Source organism: Rhinolophus sinicus, linkage group LG01 (assembly GCF_036562045.2).
Source record: "Rhinolophus sinicus isolate RSC01 linkage group LG01, ASM3656204v1, whole genome shotgun sequence".
Taxonomy (NCBI): Eukaryota; Metazoa; Chordata; class Mammalia; order Chiroptera; family Rhinolophidae; genus Rhinolophus; species Rhinolophus sinicus.
This window is the reverse complement of record NC_133751.1, coordinates 11,647,047-11,663,239: the sequence shown is the minus strand read 5'-3', so window position 1 is coordinate 11,663,239 and position 16,193 is coordinate 11,647,047. Positions and strand designations below refer to the sequence as shown.

At 42.1% G+C, this 16,193-nt stretch overlaps 1 protein-coding gene across 9 annotated transcripts in view; it reads right to left on the bottom strand.

Moving 5' to 3' along the window:
- Nucleotides 1–254: 254 nt before the first annotated feature.
- Nucleotides 255–16,193, bottom strand: part of TIAM1 (TIAM Rac1 associated GEF 1) — a 360,045-nt gene continuing 344,106 nt past the window's right edge. For all 9 annotated transcript variants that reach the window (XM_019730167.2, XM_074326168.1, XM_074326172.1 and 6 more), the window contains 6 exons: nt 15,990–16,098; nt 11,904–11,962; nt 11,225–11,327; nt 8,469–8,556; nt 6,389–6,561; nt 255–2,697 (listed from right to left, as the gene is read on the bottom strand). In XM_019730167.2, coding sequence (XP_019585726.1) covers nt 2,228–2,697; nt 6,389–6,561; nt 8,469–8,556; nt 11,225–11,327; nt 11,904–11,962; nt 15,990–16,098 — 1,002 coding nt within the window. In that variant the 3' untranslated portion in view covers nt 255–2,227. The remainder of the gene's footprint in view (nt 2,698–6,388; nt 6,562–8,468; nt 8,557–11,224; nt 11,328–11,903; nt 11,963–15,989; nt 16,099–16,193) is intronic.

Sequence of the window (16,193 nt, the reverse complement as noted above, 5' to 3'; positions counted from 1 at the left end):
TACAATATACACAAATATCAAATCGTTAAGTTATACACCTGAACCTAGTATGTTACCTCAATTATACCTCAATAAAAAATAAATTAAAAAAGAACAAATAAACATCAAGCTCTAGCAAGTCAGCTCTCCCTTGATGATCATAATTATTTAGGGGGAAAAAAGGCATCCCCAGGAAACTTTCTCCCATATACGCTGTCTCTCGCTAATAGTTCATATTCATCCTCCTGTTTAAAAAAGGCACAGGACCATCCAGATACTTTTCAATATTTTTATTGTTTGACAGGCATTTACAACGTTCCATTCATAGACCTAAAAACATAAAAATAGACCTTCTTTCAGCTTATAAAAGAAATATATAAGAACTTTTGACATAGACACATCATGACCTTATGTACAAGAGACAATGGCACCCTCTGCAAGCACCAGACTTTCCAGCATTTTCAGACGGACCCACAGCACTGGGACTAGTAAATGTGATGAAAAGAAGCCTCAGCTTCAGTTTTTCCATCCGGACACAATCGAACTGGAGATGATATGGAACAATGCAGTGATACAAAGGGTATAGAAACCATTCTAAAGCTTTTTAAGAAAATCAGAAGATATAGCAAAAATTTAATAGAATAAAACTTTCAAAAGATCAAGCTCGAAGCCCTGGAAACCCGAAAGGGGAGGGATAGAGGGTGGGGAAGCAGGTGAAGCAAGCAGGGCCACAGAGCATGATGTTCTGAACTCTCTATTGTCTGGAAATATAAAGTCATAACTAATTTTTATAAAATATAATTCCTAAAGCTACTATAAAATTCAGGTCTTTAAAGTACCTACTGATGTGTCAAACACCAAATAGATATTTTCCCCAAAAAGAAAGTTTTCATATTATTTAAACCCTTCTTAGGAAGTGGACATTGTGAAATGGGAGAGAAAAAAAAAAAGCTATAAACCTTTAAAAAAAAAAAAAAATTGAAAGTGCTTTAACTTGTTTTTGTTCTCCCTATTTGGAAATCTGTTTAGAATGTTAGATTTTTAGCATGTTTACCCTGTTTCGTTGGCATGAAGAAAGTGTTAAACACAAGACATATTTTTGAAGAGGTTGTTTTGTTAAGAGGTTTTGTTATGGACTGTTAGGGAAGGGGTAGGTAATCTATGAATGAAGATGCAACTTTGATGGGAAAACCAATGATCACCATGGCAACCCCATGAGGAGTCTCCCCTCCTCATCCACGTGCAACAGACACACATACTGCGCCTTCGGGTGTCATGTTTAATTCAACCAAGCTTCCATCTCAAATAGAGGTTCAAACATTTAAAAAAAAAAAATCTGCTTCTTGGAAAAAAAGTTTTTCCTAACATGAGCATCTTGTTGGCTTTTCATATATAAATATAAAGTCACCATGCCTCACTCTCTCTGTAAAAGGTAAAATCCTCATTTTTTAGACTCAGAGTTACACTAACACTGTAAAATTCTCACCTGTTTGTGCCCTTGCATCTCAGGTAAAATACAAAAAATAGCGTTTTTGTTTTTTTTTTCAAGTGATAAATTTGGATCTCTTTTCAAAGAGTTTGGCATCTTTATAATTCTATGCAAAACTAGAACTTCCAAACACTGACATCGAGTAAGACCAGCCATAGACCAAAACAGAAGAGGAAAAAAAAGGCTCATCGAAACATAAATCTCTACCCTCGACTCACACATCCTTAAAATACACAGATATTCTCAGACATTTAAGAGGGAAAGGAGTAAGAACACTGCAAGCTGTACAGTTGCTTTGTTTTCTGTTTAAAGTTGTGTTTCCCCAACTAGGAGATGCCTCCGGATTGAGTTCAGATAGAGTGATCTTTAATACTATTACTTTTTGTGCTATTTCTTAAACTAATCTGTTGTACATACTTAAACTCTGGGGGTAACCTGCTTTCCAGTGCTATAGAATCCTTTCTTTTTTTTTTTTTCAATTCTTTGGGCCCTGATTAACTGAGAATAAATAAAAGCCCTTAGTAATATACAGAAGATAGGACTCAAGCTTATTTAAGATTCTGAACCATTCTTTCTGATGTTGTTAGAATGATGACGTTGCGTGACTACAATGGCTTCAGAGCAAAGTCAGCTGCCAAAACTGTGTGCAACAGTGCGACCTAAGGGGACATTCTCCTCCTCGAGGGTACAGGAGGGGCAGAGTGAGGGCAGGGCGGGGAAAAGTATCTACATACGCTCTCTATGGGGAAAGGGACACAGTCAGATCTCAGTGTTCAGTTTCCTGGAGGGGGCAAAGTCTTCACGCCTAACCCAAATGACTTCCTCGCTTGTGTTCTCCAGGCCTCCATTGATGCCTGACAGGGCAGCTTGCTTCTTGAGCTGCGTCATGCGGGACGTGTGACTATCCAGGCTTTTCCGGCCTCTTTCCCGCTGACTGATGGAGGCAGCCTGAAGCCGCTCCTGCAGGTCTCTGTCCACTTCGGCGCCCTTCACGGACTCACAGAACTCATCATCGTCACTGAGGATGTCTGTCTCCTTGATGTCCTCCTGCTCCTCATACTGAGCAAGATCAAACTGTTCCTCTACCCATCGGTCAGTGTCCCCACCACCGGGGGGCTGCTGGGGCTCTTTCTCCGGGCTGCTGGCGGAGAGGGCATCGGAATCAATGGTAAACCTGTTTCGAGCCAGTCGCCGCCTCCTTCTCCCCAGACACTTGCTTGGGGCAGACACTGCACACACACACAAAAATATAAAAATAAAACCCCCACATGCTTCACATGAGATAAAAATTCAGAAAGCAAATAAAAGAAAAACTACACAGTATGCATTTGTTGCCTTGCTAGGATTCGGGGCGTAAAGTCCAGATTTCACCAGTCTATCTTGGAGTCTTTCCCTCAAACAGATGCCTGGCCTTAGAAGACATCACAGCGACTAGCGAAGGGCAAGGGGAGACACAAGGACACAGACGGGTGTGGGCTGTGGGGACACGGGGAGCAACTTCCTCTGCAATAATCCATGTCTCTGCCCTGTGCACCTGGGAGACAGGTGCTGCAGGTTCCTTCTGCTCTCACGTAGACACTCATCTTAGCACTATGTAGGCCCTCAGCCCCGACAATGCCCTATGGCCCAGTGGTCTGAGCATCCCCCCCGGGGCTGTCATTTAGCTGGAACAGGTCTTTAGTAAGGGTGGAGGATGCTTCCAGAGTCTCGCTGTCTTTGCAGAAATCACCATGATGTCTCAACGAGGCAGAAGCCCCGGTCCCAAGTTATCTTACTTTCTGGGAAACTAAATGTAACATTTGTTGAGGATCTGTAGTTAGATTAAGGGCACAGCATCCCTGAGAGAGAGACAGCAGGAGAGAGCGGCTCTCAGAGACATGAAGTCTCCAGTTAATTCCCTGCCCTCTTTCTGACGAGCCCCATATGGACCGGGAGGCTCAGCAAATGAGTGTCGTCCCTCCTGACTATGTTCTGTACTTCACCGATTTCTTTTCTACCAAGCAATTAAAACACCAGAGCCTGAGTGGGATGAGAAATGAATACATATGACACCCAGGCAGGTGATCAACACAGTGCTATATAAAGTGACAAACGGGCAAGAAACACAAATCTTTGATTCACTCTTTCACCTACTGTCCTCTAGGAAGCCAGAATTATTAAAAACAAGTACACAGAAGACGCCACCCAGTCAAGCAAACAAACAATCCCACTACACACACACACATACACACACATACACAAAAGACAGCTGACATGGAAACACTGCTGCTTCTCCTTCGCTAGTGAAGTGGCCGTTCTATCAGAGACAAGAAGGTGAAATGCAAAACGGGCTTTCCAGTGGAGGGAAAGAGCCTAAACACCTACTGGGAACTGCTTTCCTAAAACCTAAGCCCTAAAAAACCATTAAATTACTGCAATGCCGCTAGAAGTAAGATGACTCTTAGGCCAAATGTAGCCTTGACTTCAAATACAGATGGTACAAGGTCAAGGAGCTGGACAATGGCCTCAATTGGCTCCCGTTCTGGCCATCTTCTGCCTCAGATCCCTGTGCTGTCATCATTGCTCCTAAGTGTTCTACCATCTCTAACATGGAACAAATGGGCATCACTCCACTCAAGGAGGGGCATGAAACCCATTTCCAGAGGGAAAAAAAAAATAAGGAAAAAAGATAGAAATAACCTATTACTACTACTCCATTGGGAGAAGCAACAATTCCCATTCAATTTTATCTCAACACCACCATAGTGGAGACTAGCTCTCTCCAATGACTATATTAGAACTACTTCAGTTCAAATTCGGTTATTGAAAATATCTGTCAATGATTTTCATGCTGAAGTATTGGAGGTAGAGTATGCTAATATCTGCATTTTTGAAATGTCTCCAAAATAAGATGAGTTTATGGATGATAGATGGATAGATTTGTGATAATGAAAATACAGAAAAAATGTAAACTATTGATGGTACATATGAATGCACACAGTTCTTAAACTGTTCTTTATGTCTGAAAATTTTCATAAAAAAATGTTGGAACAAAGCATTTTTTAAATTGGATTATTATTGGCAGACATATATTTCTTTTAGACTATATTTAGAGCTATAATTATTGAAACAAGATATGTGGCTTTAATGTCCTATTAGAACAAAGGGAGAAACAAACTACCTAGGTATCCATGACAATGCATAATGAAGCATGAGTATCTATTCTTTATCAGAAAGATACTTAATAACCCAGCCAGTCTTATGGGGTTCAAGGAGTCTTCGATTTGAATATTTCCAGTGTTCACTGTTAAGACTGACCATCAGCTAGTGCTGTGCTGACCCACTCGCACACCATTTTTAAATCATCTAACATGAAGTTCCTGATGATAGTTAAGGAACATCAAAAGTAGAGTGATAAAGACTTTCTTCAGCCAAAAGGGAGCCATCAGACAGAAAATCTTCTAATCAGCCAAAGCCAAGAGGCTCTGACATCAAGGCTTTCTCTTGGAATTCATGATGGTGTAAGTTGTGGGTTGATCATGTTTTCTCTCCAAAGGCATCTCAACAGGACAACTTCTGAGGGTCCTACAGACAGACTTAAAAGGCTTAGTTTCAAAATAAACGCAGCTCTGAATTTAGGTTCATAAACAACTGAAAGTTGGCCAATGACAGGTGGGGTTTCCTGAGGTTGGAATACATTCCCAAACCTAATCAAACATTCCCTGGCAAGAGAAAGGAGCAGGTGAAGACAATTCCAAGGTGAAATTCTCTACTGTGAGCTTTAGGGGGATCAGCGAAGCTTTCTCACACAAGGACTCCAGTGAGAAATTGTGGATATGAAGGTGTGCATGGCTCTGAGGGGACCACAACAGAGAACCCAACAGAGTGCTGAGTGTTCACCCCAGTGGGTTTTCAACCAACACTTCTCAACTGACTGGAGAACAGATTCAAGAAAACTAACCCCCTAACATTAGTTAAGGTTAAGGTGCTTAAAAACTGTAATATCCCATGTCAAGCTACATAGGTTATGTCTGTGAAAACCTTCAACCATGCACAGCAACACAGCTGAGAATAGGAGGAAAGGCAATTGTGACAAAGGTCAGAAACCTTTTTGGCAAATGCAAAGGAAGCCTCTTTTATTGGACTCTTCCCTGCAAAATTCTGGGCTGTGTCTTAAGAAAGGAGTGAATATCTTGATGTCATTAATACCTACGTGTTATGAAAATATGCTTCTTCCTAGATATGTTAAACTGCCATTTATAGGTGGTATATTGACCTTCCTTCCTCACTGCTCCAAGGTGATTCCAGTCCTGAAAGAATGTTTACCTGGGGCCATTTAAACTCTAGATTCTTCTTTTACAAGAGTAGTGAAAGGCTTGCCCAAATTAACATTGAAGCTAAAAATAAAGTTGCAGGCACAAGGCAAGGGTAAAAACCTGATATGTCATCTGGTCTACCAAACATGAAATCCTTACTGAGAACAGGCATTGCTCTTTCTGGATTAGAAAGCCACCATGTTCTCAGAAAGGTGGGACATGACCTTGCTGAGACATGACACACTGCTTTTTGCTTGACAAAGCTGGCTGTCATGCAAAGCAGAGACTCTCATTCCACAAGCCAGCTCAGACAGCCCCTCCAGAAAGAGAATGTGCTCAATTCCTGGCTTGGCAAATGAGAGAGAAGCTCACCAGCCAGAAGGAGGAGGGCAGCAAAGGGAAAGCTTGAGGGAGGACAAGAGGAGTAAACGAAGTGTGGGTCCCCAGGGAGCCACTGGGAAGGAGGCAAGGGCCAAGGAGCCTCAGACCAGGGAAGAACCATACTCCAAGGTTGCACCCCACAAGGCCACATCTAAATCTTGCTCAACAAGGACGTCAAGCTCACTCAAGTTCTACAGTGGACTGGGGGTGACGGGGATCTTGAACGTCGGAATCCCCACAGTACCTGCCCTGCTCATGGCCGGCCTGGCCCCTTTCAGCGCACATAATCTTTTTCCTCCAAAAGGGACATATTGCTGGGACGAGGGAAGGCTTTCAGTTTTGAGGAGCTGTCTTCTGTGCTTATCACGGAGGATCGAATGCACAGCCTTTAGGAAATCCTTTCGACTCTCTGGGGAGCTATGAAAAGAAGATTTACACATGTTAGAGAAACAGTGCTTAACACACGGGGAATTCCTAACGTTATCAAGTGCAGCCAAACAAATACCCTGGAGGACCAGGGGTTAAGACTGAGGCCAGGGCTCTCATTTCCATGCTGAGCTGTGTTTGCATCACTGGGGACAGAGCACACATACTCCTTTCCCTGTATGCTTTGCAGTTCATCTCCTGCAACCAATATGGAACAAAGCAGCCCATTAGTAAAGGGATTGATGGATAGATGGATTTCCGCACCAAGAAGTTGCCAAATTCTGTTCTTGGTACTTAAGGCAGAGCTTTTTATTCTAAACTGTTTTTACAGAAAAATGAACCACAAGATTCTTACTCTGCAGAGCAGCCAAAGACATATGTCCCAGCATCTTTAGTTCCCTCTAGAGTTGGCCCTCTGTGAAACATCAGCTCCTCCCATAAAACATTTCAACATGTAACTATTAAAGCTACATTGTGAAGAACTCAAAACTCTACCTAATTCCCAGAAGTCCTAATTCCCAGAGTAAATAATACTTCTTAGGTATGAGTCATTTTTCTTGATACATTTTCAGTCTTTTTACCCAGGTTAGTTTCACCTGGTATTTCTTATTAACACAGGATGTGGCATCTCTAAAAGGCCTGCTCCCTGGACCCTGTGGACTTGACCAACAAAATCACAAGTGGATTAGCCTAAATAGATGGTAAAGATGCTACACAAACCACATGTGGATTATCTGAAAAAAATTTTCAATTATAGTCCCGACAGCTTCCTGGGATCTGCCCTTTGTTGATCCCTGTCACCCAACACAGAGTAGTGATGCAGAAACACACAACATGGGCTCTGAAGCCAAACCCACCTGAATTTGAACTCAGTGTTTATTTGCTATAAGGTCTTAGGCAAAGTACCCTCAATGAGCCTTGGTTCCCCATCTGTAAAATGGGATAACAGCAGCACCTCAGTCTGTCTACATGAAATAACATGTTATGTTTGCTTAGCATAGTTCATGCTTGGCAAATGTGACTTCTTACTACACTAGCAATATCATTATAAAATATTGCTAATAATCATTGTAATGTTGACGCTGTTGCCTTTTTTTGTTTTTTTTGTAGGCAACCCATACATAGCATGCTACTACCATAGTGTGGGTTACTGGGTAAGTACTGAGGAAATTATTGAGCACGTATGATTCCATTAAAGCATAAAATTGAGTATAGATCATATTTAAAGCCAAATACATCAAAATGCTTCCTGTTGGGACCATTCATCTTGATATTTTTAGGCAAAAAACAAAAGAGAGGCAATTGGCTGCATTTGAGTAAAGGCCTCACATTCTCATGGAAGAAAGAGCGAGGGAAAAAACAAGAAGAAATAGAAGCCCACATGGTAAGTGTAGCTTCCACTCAAGACTGAGCAACTAGTGCCAACCTCCTTATGTTGACGTTTCTATCCATGAGGAAGAACCCTGGTCGTGCCTGCACACACTCTTACCAACTCCAAGTTGCCTTGCCATCTGCTGTATCTCAGAGATGCTACAGGATAAACAAATAATGTATACAAACACCGAAACAAAATATTACAGGACAACTGCTTCCTTCTGGTCTACCAAATGTAAACATGGGAAGAAGGCCCTCATTGGAACATTGACTGTATTTGAAAATTCTTATTTCGTTTTTGAAAGATATTAAGTTAAGCAGGTGACTCTCCATATTCTAGTAACATTAGTTTAATCTATCCAATTACTATTATTCAATAATTTCTCAAATGTATAAGAAAAAGCATGAAGAGTCTAGAGAAGCCCAGGCTGGTCTGCGGAACCGAGAGGCGGTTAGAGGACACCAAGCACATCAAATTCCTCCCTCTGAGTTGCACCGTCTGCAATTCACGGCTCCAGGCTCACCTGCAGCACAGGTGGAAGACCCTCTCCGGCCTCCCTTCTGACTCCGATTTTACGTGGACAATTTCACACACAGTATTCGCTTCTGCATCTAGATAAATTTAAACAAACATGAATGAGGGTATGTTTCAAAGGGACTTACTTGTATTTTTACAAAAGCATTTTCCACACTTTGGTATAAGGTTAAGTAGTGCAGAGTAGCATATGACTGAAGGAACTTTACCATGGTCCTGTGATCCAAAGAGACAAAGTATTCAAAAGCTTAATCAGTGCTAAGAAAAAGAATGCTGGGAAAATTTCCAGTTGTGAAAATCTCCTTCTAGATGATCTAAGAGAACAATCAGATAATCATATTGATCGAAGAACTGACCCTTTTAGCTGCACAGACCGTTTGGCTGACTTATTTAAATTAACTGATTAATTGTTTGGGTACCAGTTGGACTAGACAGAGCCCAAGATTCGAAAGCAGATTTCACCAGGCCAGTGATAACAAAGAGGCAGGCCCTCACTTTCTGTGGGGGGAGCCTTCCCCACAAACACCCGGGCCTAGTGCCCTGGACAAAGAGCAGGTCCTGGAAATGAATGGGGCTCCTCTTTCTTAGCCCTCCCACGGTACACATTCTGAGGGAATCAAAAACAGTATGGCGAGAAGGTAAGGAACAGTTATATTTTAAGGTGAGGAACAATTATATTTATATCATTTCTAAGCTTTCCAACACCTAGCTTGAAATACCATGTTATATTATTTATTATTTTATAAGCCTTGCAACACTCTATCATTTGAGGTCATGAATAAAGTGTTTGTTGGGGGGAACAATTCATGACAAACATCAAGACTGCACCTTGTGAGGTCATCCTTGTCCAATTGTTCAGAACCCCGGCCACAAACTCTCACTGTGACATATTATTTAAGGGGTCCAACCAGGACCCATTCACAGAAACTTTCACAAGCTCTCCCAAACTAGGATAAAAATCTAGACATTCTATGTTCTGATTCTTAAATCCACTGGAATGTATTTCACAGCAAGGGACACACTGGCTAGTCTTTATAACTCTATTAAAATGAGGTTTTATCTTGATGGTTTCAAACTTGATTGGAATGAAAAATAGAGGGTGAAAATAAAAATGTCATATCACAAAGATGGCTTTGTTTTCAAAATGTAATGTCTTTAAGTATTTAGTCCTCAATGCAGGCAAAGTTCTTGGCTGAGAAGCCTGAAGTTTGCTACCGTGTTTCCCCAAAAATAAGACCTAACCGGACACTAAGCCCTATCATGATTTTTCAGGATGACATCCCCTGAACATAAGCTCTAATGCATCTTTTGGAGCAAAAATTAATATAAGACCCAGTCTTATTTTTGGGGACACACAGTATAAATACAAGCTTTCCTATTTATAAACCAGGCACAAGGAAATATATGAGCTAGATAATTTACAACCTAAGACTGCAAAGTAAGACAACACTAGTATTTAAGTGTCCAAACCTCAAAGTGTTATTCTATAATAACTGTTTGTAGACCTACAACCTATAAGTTCCCGCAAATTCATGTGTAAATCAACTTTACAAATCAAATCGTAAGTAAAAAGGCACCAGGATAAATCTCTGTGCTGGAAAGTGGGAGAGAAACCTTAAGGCAAATAATCATCCTAAATACATTAGTCTAACATGGTTTTTGCATTTGAGTTTTCCAATGGCACAAGGCATAACCACTGTGAAGGAAGCTGCATCTATAATTTGGGTGAGTAATTGAAGATTTACCAAATAATGCAAGAGTTTTTCTTCATGACTTTGGACTAGGGGAGGTGGTTTTATGAGGATCAGAGCAATTTTACCGCTCATGGATGTGACAACAAATGGAAACACGGAGAGGATAAGCAATCCCAACTGGACACTGAAAACGTAATGCTTATATCAGAAGCATGAAATAGCAATACAGATCCATTGTGCACCTGTGGAAGTCCACGTGTAGGGCCTCTCTTTACAACCAGACACCTGCAGCTTCTAGGTGGGAAAGGGAATAGGTGTGGCCTATTTGAAAGGGGTCACACTTGACCCCCAAATGTGCTCCTTCCTGGAGGTGTGCAGGAGCCATCGCTGGGAGCTCCTCCCTAGAACGGCCTCAAATTAAGGCCGGGATGGGGCCTCCAAGTCACTTAATATCCCATTGGTATTCTTTTCTCATATGCTTAAAGCACCATCTAATTTTGGGTATATTCACTGCTATCCAACAACTCGCTTCACTGCTACTTGGATTGCAGCAAAAGAAACGACATTGCAGAGCCTTTATGCTAATACAAAGACAAAGATTTATAACGCGAAGGGGAAAAAAATGTACCCAATGGCCTTTTTGTGCTTTGGTGGTCTTTTCAAGTCTCTCAGTTAAAAGGCAAGTGAGTTATTTACATGGGCTTAGTCTGCGTATAGGCTCAAAGATTCTTTCCATTAGACTCACTGCTGTTCAGTCATTTGTCACTATAATATTAATATAAATAACAGAATGATTACCATTCCTTGAAACAATGTTGAAGGCATTGCATCCATTCACTCAGTTCATTCATTTACTTAGTTCGTTTGTTCATTCATACATTCAAATACTTAATAAATGGCAGGGTAAACGAGAGGCAGTGGAGAGACTGAGGGAAAAGGCAGCTCAGCACAGAAGAAAAAAGATGGTAGCGTGGTTAGACCAAGAGTGTGGATTCAGACAAACAATTCATACACACGTAAGAAATATGTACTCAGCACGTTCAGAGTTTACCTGCACTTGCTAAAGCTCGAACCTGCAGAGCTTCGGTAGGAATCATGTGCCGAAATCGAAAGGGGTCCCACTCCTCGTAAATGGAAAGCCTGTGAGATCCTACCTGCAGGAAGAGAAGGAACCAGGTGCATGAGGACAGACTGCTCTAGCCAGACCCCCACATTCTCTACTCCAGTGACACGGGAACTCCAGCGTCTGTCCAGAGGGACTTGACCCTGGGTGCACTTTTACTCATCCAGCAGAAAGCAAGAGGCCATGTGATAAATGTGCTGCCGGGTGCAAATAAATTGCTAATCAAATCCAGGTCAAAGAGACACAGGAAAGAGGAGAAAAGGGACCTCAAAACAAGAACAGAGGGACAAGAAGACTAGGGAAAGGAAAAAACAAACTAGTGTTTAGGAAGGTTCTAGCCATGGCAGGCCCAAAAGTATTCACTTTCATGCTCTAAACGTGAGCCTGCCTGAAAGAAAGCAGGATGGGCAATTTCCTTGACTTCTTAGTGGAAGGAAGGAAGGAAGGAAGGAAGGAAGGAAGGAAGGAAGGAAGGAAGGAAGGAATCAATCAATCATAAAAGGCTCCCACTTGACAAAGAGGCAGCATTATAATTACACAGATATAACTGAGAAGCAGATAGGAAGGGAGATCCTTTCAAACTATGGGGTGAAACAAGAAGTCTTACAAGTTTTTTCTTCTGTTTGGAACCGTCTTTATACACCAGGACCACAGCAGTTTTGAAGACTGGAAAAAAATAATATAAAGGCGGTTATAGCACATAAAGTGTGGGGTTTCCCCCTAAACTTCAATAACTTGTGGTAATAAACACTACAGCTATGAAGAGGCCGTGAGATCCCAGTTAACCAACTCCCACTCCATCTTCCACGCATTTGTCATGCGTGCGAAACTCAAGAGCCTAGTGAGACAAAATTTCCTAGAGTCAAAATAAACAAAGAAATCTAAATAAATGGAAATTACCCACCCCACTGGAAACTTTCGGGTAAAACATAACACTTTAACTAGGGTAGCATTTCAAGTTTAAAACTTTAACAGATAACATATTTAACAAAAATGTACTAGTTCAGCAGCTGGAAGAGTAATACAAATGTTTTTAATAATAATAATAATATAATTGCTTAAGTTGATTTATATTTATGCAAATTAAGTCAATATGACACACAGACAGTGTTCATAATTCAGGAAATATAATTTATCTTTTATTCATCATAATTAGCTTATGAAATAAAATGTAATTCCACTTCTTCCAAACAGGCGGAATCACAATAAACTCTTTAGAAGCAGGAAGTATGGAGTATTTTTATATTCTTTGAGGGGTGGGGAGATACAACAGAATTAGGCATAATCTTCCATAAGATTCCTTAAATAATGCCATGCATGTTTAACACTCAGTGTTTCTGACTCCGCAGAAAGGGGAAGGAAGAATTGGTGCCCAGAAGGATGGGAAGCGTGACTCCAACCCACCCTTGGCTCTCCGTGAGAAGGTCTCTGTCTCTCTTTACACTCTGACCCCAAGGCACAGCAGGGACCCAGTCACACAGCAGCTGGAGGGGACATGCATTGCGTACCAGACACAGAATTGCAAAGGTTCAGAGAATTCTCGGGGATGGGCTCCCAGGCCCCCTGCAGACCAACACACAGCATCTGGTTCATTTTCTATCCTACTTAGGATGGGTCAGTCTCTCCTTTGTGTAGGGTTGCCCTGACCTCCACTGCAGGAAAATATGCCTTACGAGGCAAAGAAACTGACTCCAGGCACTGAGTCTGACAGTCCCCAGCCCTTTATACCTCACAGCACCCAACTCCTCAAGGATCCCAGAGGTTCCCACTCCTCCCACCCAAAGGGCCACACCAGCTGTGCATGGAGATTGAGCACCAAAACTCGAGGAGACCCTATGTTCTCACCATGAAGCCTTCAGCAGAAATCAGTGGCCAAGACAGCAAGTCCTTTTGAAAACAAGAGAGCTCCACCCTAGGAGAGGGCACCCAGTGACCTTAGTCTCAAGAAGACCCACAGCGTTATAAGAACCAGTGCCTGGCTCTAAGAAAGCTACTGGCCTGCCTCAGTTTACCTCAACTTCAACTATATCAGATCACAGCAGTGGGGCCAGAGTGAACCTCCAGCTGCACTACGAACCCCTCTGCCTCTCCCATGAGCTCACCCTGACCCTGAGGGCTATTCTCATTCAACTGACTTCACCGGGTTGCCTACTCCCCTTAGACATGGCCTTGATCTCCGAAAGTCCTGGCTGCCCTTGACTGCCTGAAGCTCTCTCTCTATACCCCAAGAGGTAAACATCTAACACCCTTCAAGGCAGAAGCCTAGGCAAGCTATTTTGTTTTTCTTTTAAAGATGATCAGCCTTTAGCACACATCAGCCATCCTGTGTGTAAGACATCACAGTGCTGGGGTGGCCGCAGGTCAGCTTCAGTTTCAGAAGAAAATGGCACTATTTCCTGAGATTAGAGGTTGAAACCAAAACACAAGACAACCATGTTTTAACCCGAGAGCTGCCTGTTCGATGGCAAGTAACTTGCTTCCCTCACAGCAACACTTCCTTATTTCAACAGGCATTGCTAAGGCTCTGTTGGTTCTGCTTTACTACTTGAAATCATACCAAAACGGCCAACCACGTCACCTTGAAGGGCTGGGAATCCATAAACAAGCTCATTAGGATGACCACAGTCTGCCATGACTCAGAGACATGATTTTAATCCTTTCCCTTCTCTTTGCTATTGCTCTGGAGAGGATTCTGAATAACGATAAGCTTGCCTCTTGCTAACTACGGCCCCTGTGGAGTTTGCTACAGGGTGATGGTGGCAGGGTGTGGGGGCTTCCATTCACAACCAGGACAGGTGTCGTGGGCTCCCTTCCCAGGAGCCACACTTCCCTCTGGTAAACAACCCGTGGGGGAGGGAACAGAGTGATGCAGAGTGGAAACATGTATTTTCCCCCATGTGGGCCTATGCAGCAAGTGGCACTAAAGGCTCCAAACCTCAAAACTGGCGTTTTCCTGAACCCTGTATTCCACAGCTTGGCCAGCTAGAGCCCGCCGCCTGTTTAGCTCAGCCCGCTAACACAGATGCTCATTCACTGAGATCGTCTATGTTGCTTTGGGCTCCATGTGGCCTCTTGGTCCATGAAGCCTAAAATATCGAGTATATGGCTCTCCACAGAAAAAGTTGGCTAACCCCTACTTTCTCAAATGATTTCCTTATTCTAAATCTGTTTCTTTCTAACTACAGGAAATCCATAAAATTCAAGAGACAGTATTGAAAAATCCCAGTGTTGATCTGGAATTATTAGTCTGTAGCCTAGCATCAGAAACAGATGATGGTTTGGGTCACTTACTTCAGAATCCTACATCCCATAAATGACCTACCAAGAAGCTCTCAGACTTCTCCGAGAAGAAAATGCAAGATAAGAAACACAACTGCTAATGTTGAAAAGAAAACAAATACTATCCTTCCCCCCACCACGAACACCCACGACTATAAAAAACTACCAACACATTAAAAGACTCCTTGGTACAGCATATTTAGTCACATGTTTTCCTCTACAGTTTTGTGCTTTGTTATTTTTAATGAAATGCCATCAACAGCTACAGTGGCTCTCTGACAATGCTGTGAATATCACTAAGTTTCTCAGTGAAGGCGCGGCGACCTAAGAAGGAAGCCGAATAAATCTTTGTATTAAACACTCTGATTTAATATCACTGGGATGTTCCATTTGGGAATACTGTGTTCATATCATGGAGGAAAAAAACAGTTCAGTTGAAGAAGCAATAATCAACAACACCCTTTCCCTCCTACCCCCGGAAAAATAAGGTCAGGTAAGAGCATGGAAATATTAGACTTCCTTATATTATGTTCCTCGCCAGGAATCTTCTGGAGAGATGTTAGGAAAAAACACAACATAAAACAAAAGCGTGAACTGTAGATCGTTTGATTGTCAGGCACAACACTGCATGCCATGGAAGCATTTACGTTGCAACAACAACCCATATTTCCAGAATTACCCATAATTCCCGGAGTGCTAACCCCACAGCTTTTGTCTTTCAAAAAGCATATTACAATACAACCACATGAGCTTTTTAATTCCAGCAATTGCATCCATCGGAACTAGTTTATTAAAAAATCGATCATTCACAAACAGCTCTGCTTGCACTAGAATTAGTCACGATGCGACTGAGAAGCACCTCACAACTGATTAAGGCACCCAGTGCTGCCACAGTAGCTCGGCTGGGAACTGATGTCCTGAATCCCAGCTTCACACACATCACACAGTCAGCGAGAGGATACAAGATCTCAGATTGGGGGTCTCAGAAACTTTTCTCTTGATTTTTTTTCCTTTATTTTTCCTTGGTTTATTATTAATCCATTATTTTATAAAGATACTTAGAGCACCAGCAGCAGCAGCACCAAAACAAAGAAAACCACTTCTCCTGCTTGTATGTTTATGCCTGGGGTAGGCTTGGGCACAAGTATTTCCTCCCTCTCATGTAACTGGGTGGCCCCACTTAACTGGAAGGTTTAATTTAGTATTTGTGACATGGGTCTCTTGGGAAATTTAAATTAAATTTATTGGGGTCCATGAATTTTATATGTTGGTGGCCATAGCAGGAAGACAAATTCGGATAACTGTAATTAGCTTTATTTTAATAAACTGTGTCTTGGAAATGTTCTTATTTTGAAAAATAAGCCAGACTCTTTCCCCACCCCACCCCAACCCCAAACCCTCTTCTGATACCTACCAAAGGCTGCCAATTCTGGCTCCTTTTTCCACTTCCCCAGTGAGGCTGGTGGGTTTGGCCATATCACCGTGGTGTGCAAAAGTAGGTCCCCCATGCTCAAATCTGCAACCTGAAAACCAGGGACAAAGCAAAACTTACTGGGTGGTGTTATAAACACTCAGATTTTTATGACATTTTAAAGTTCCACAGGCTGATGTCAATACT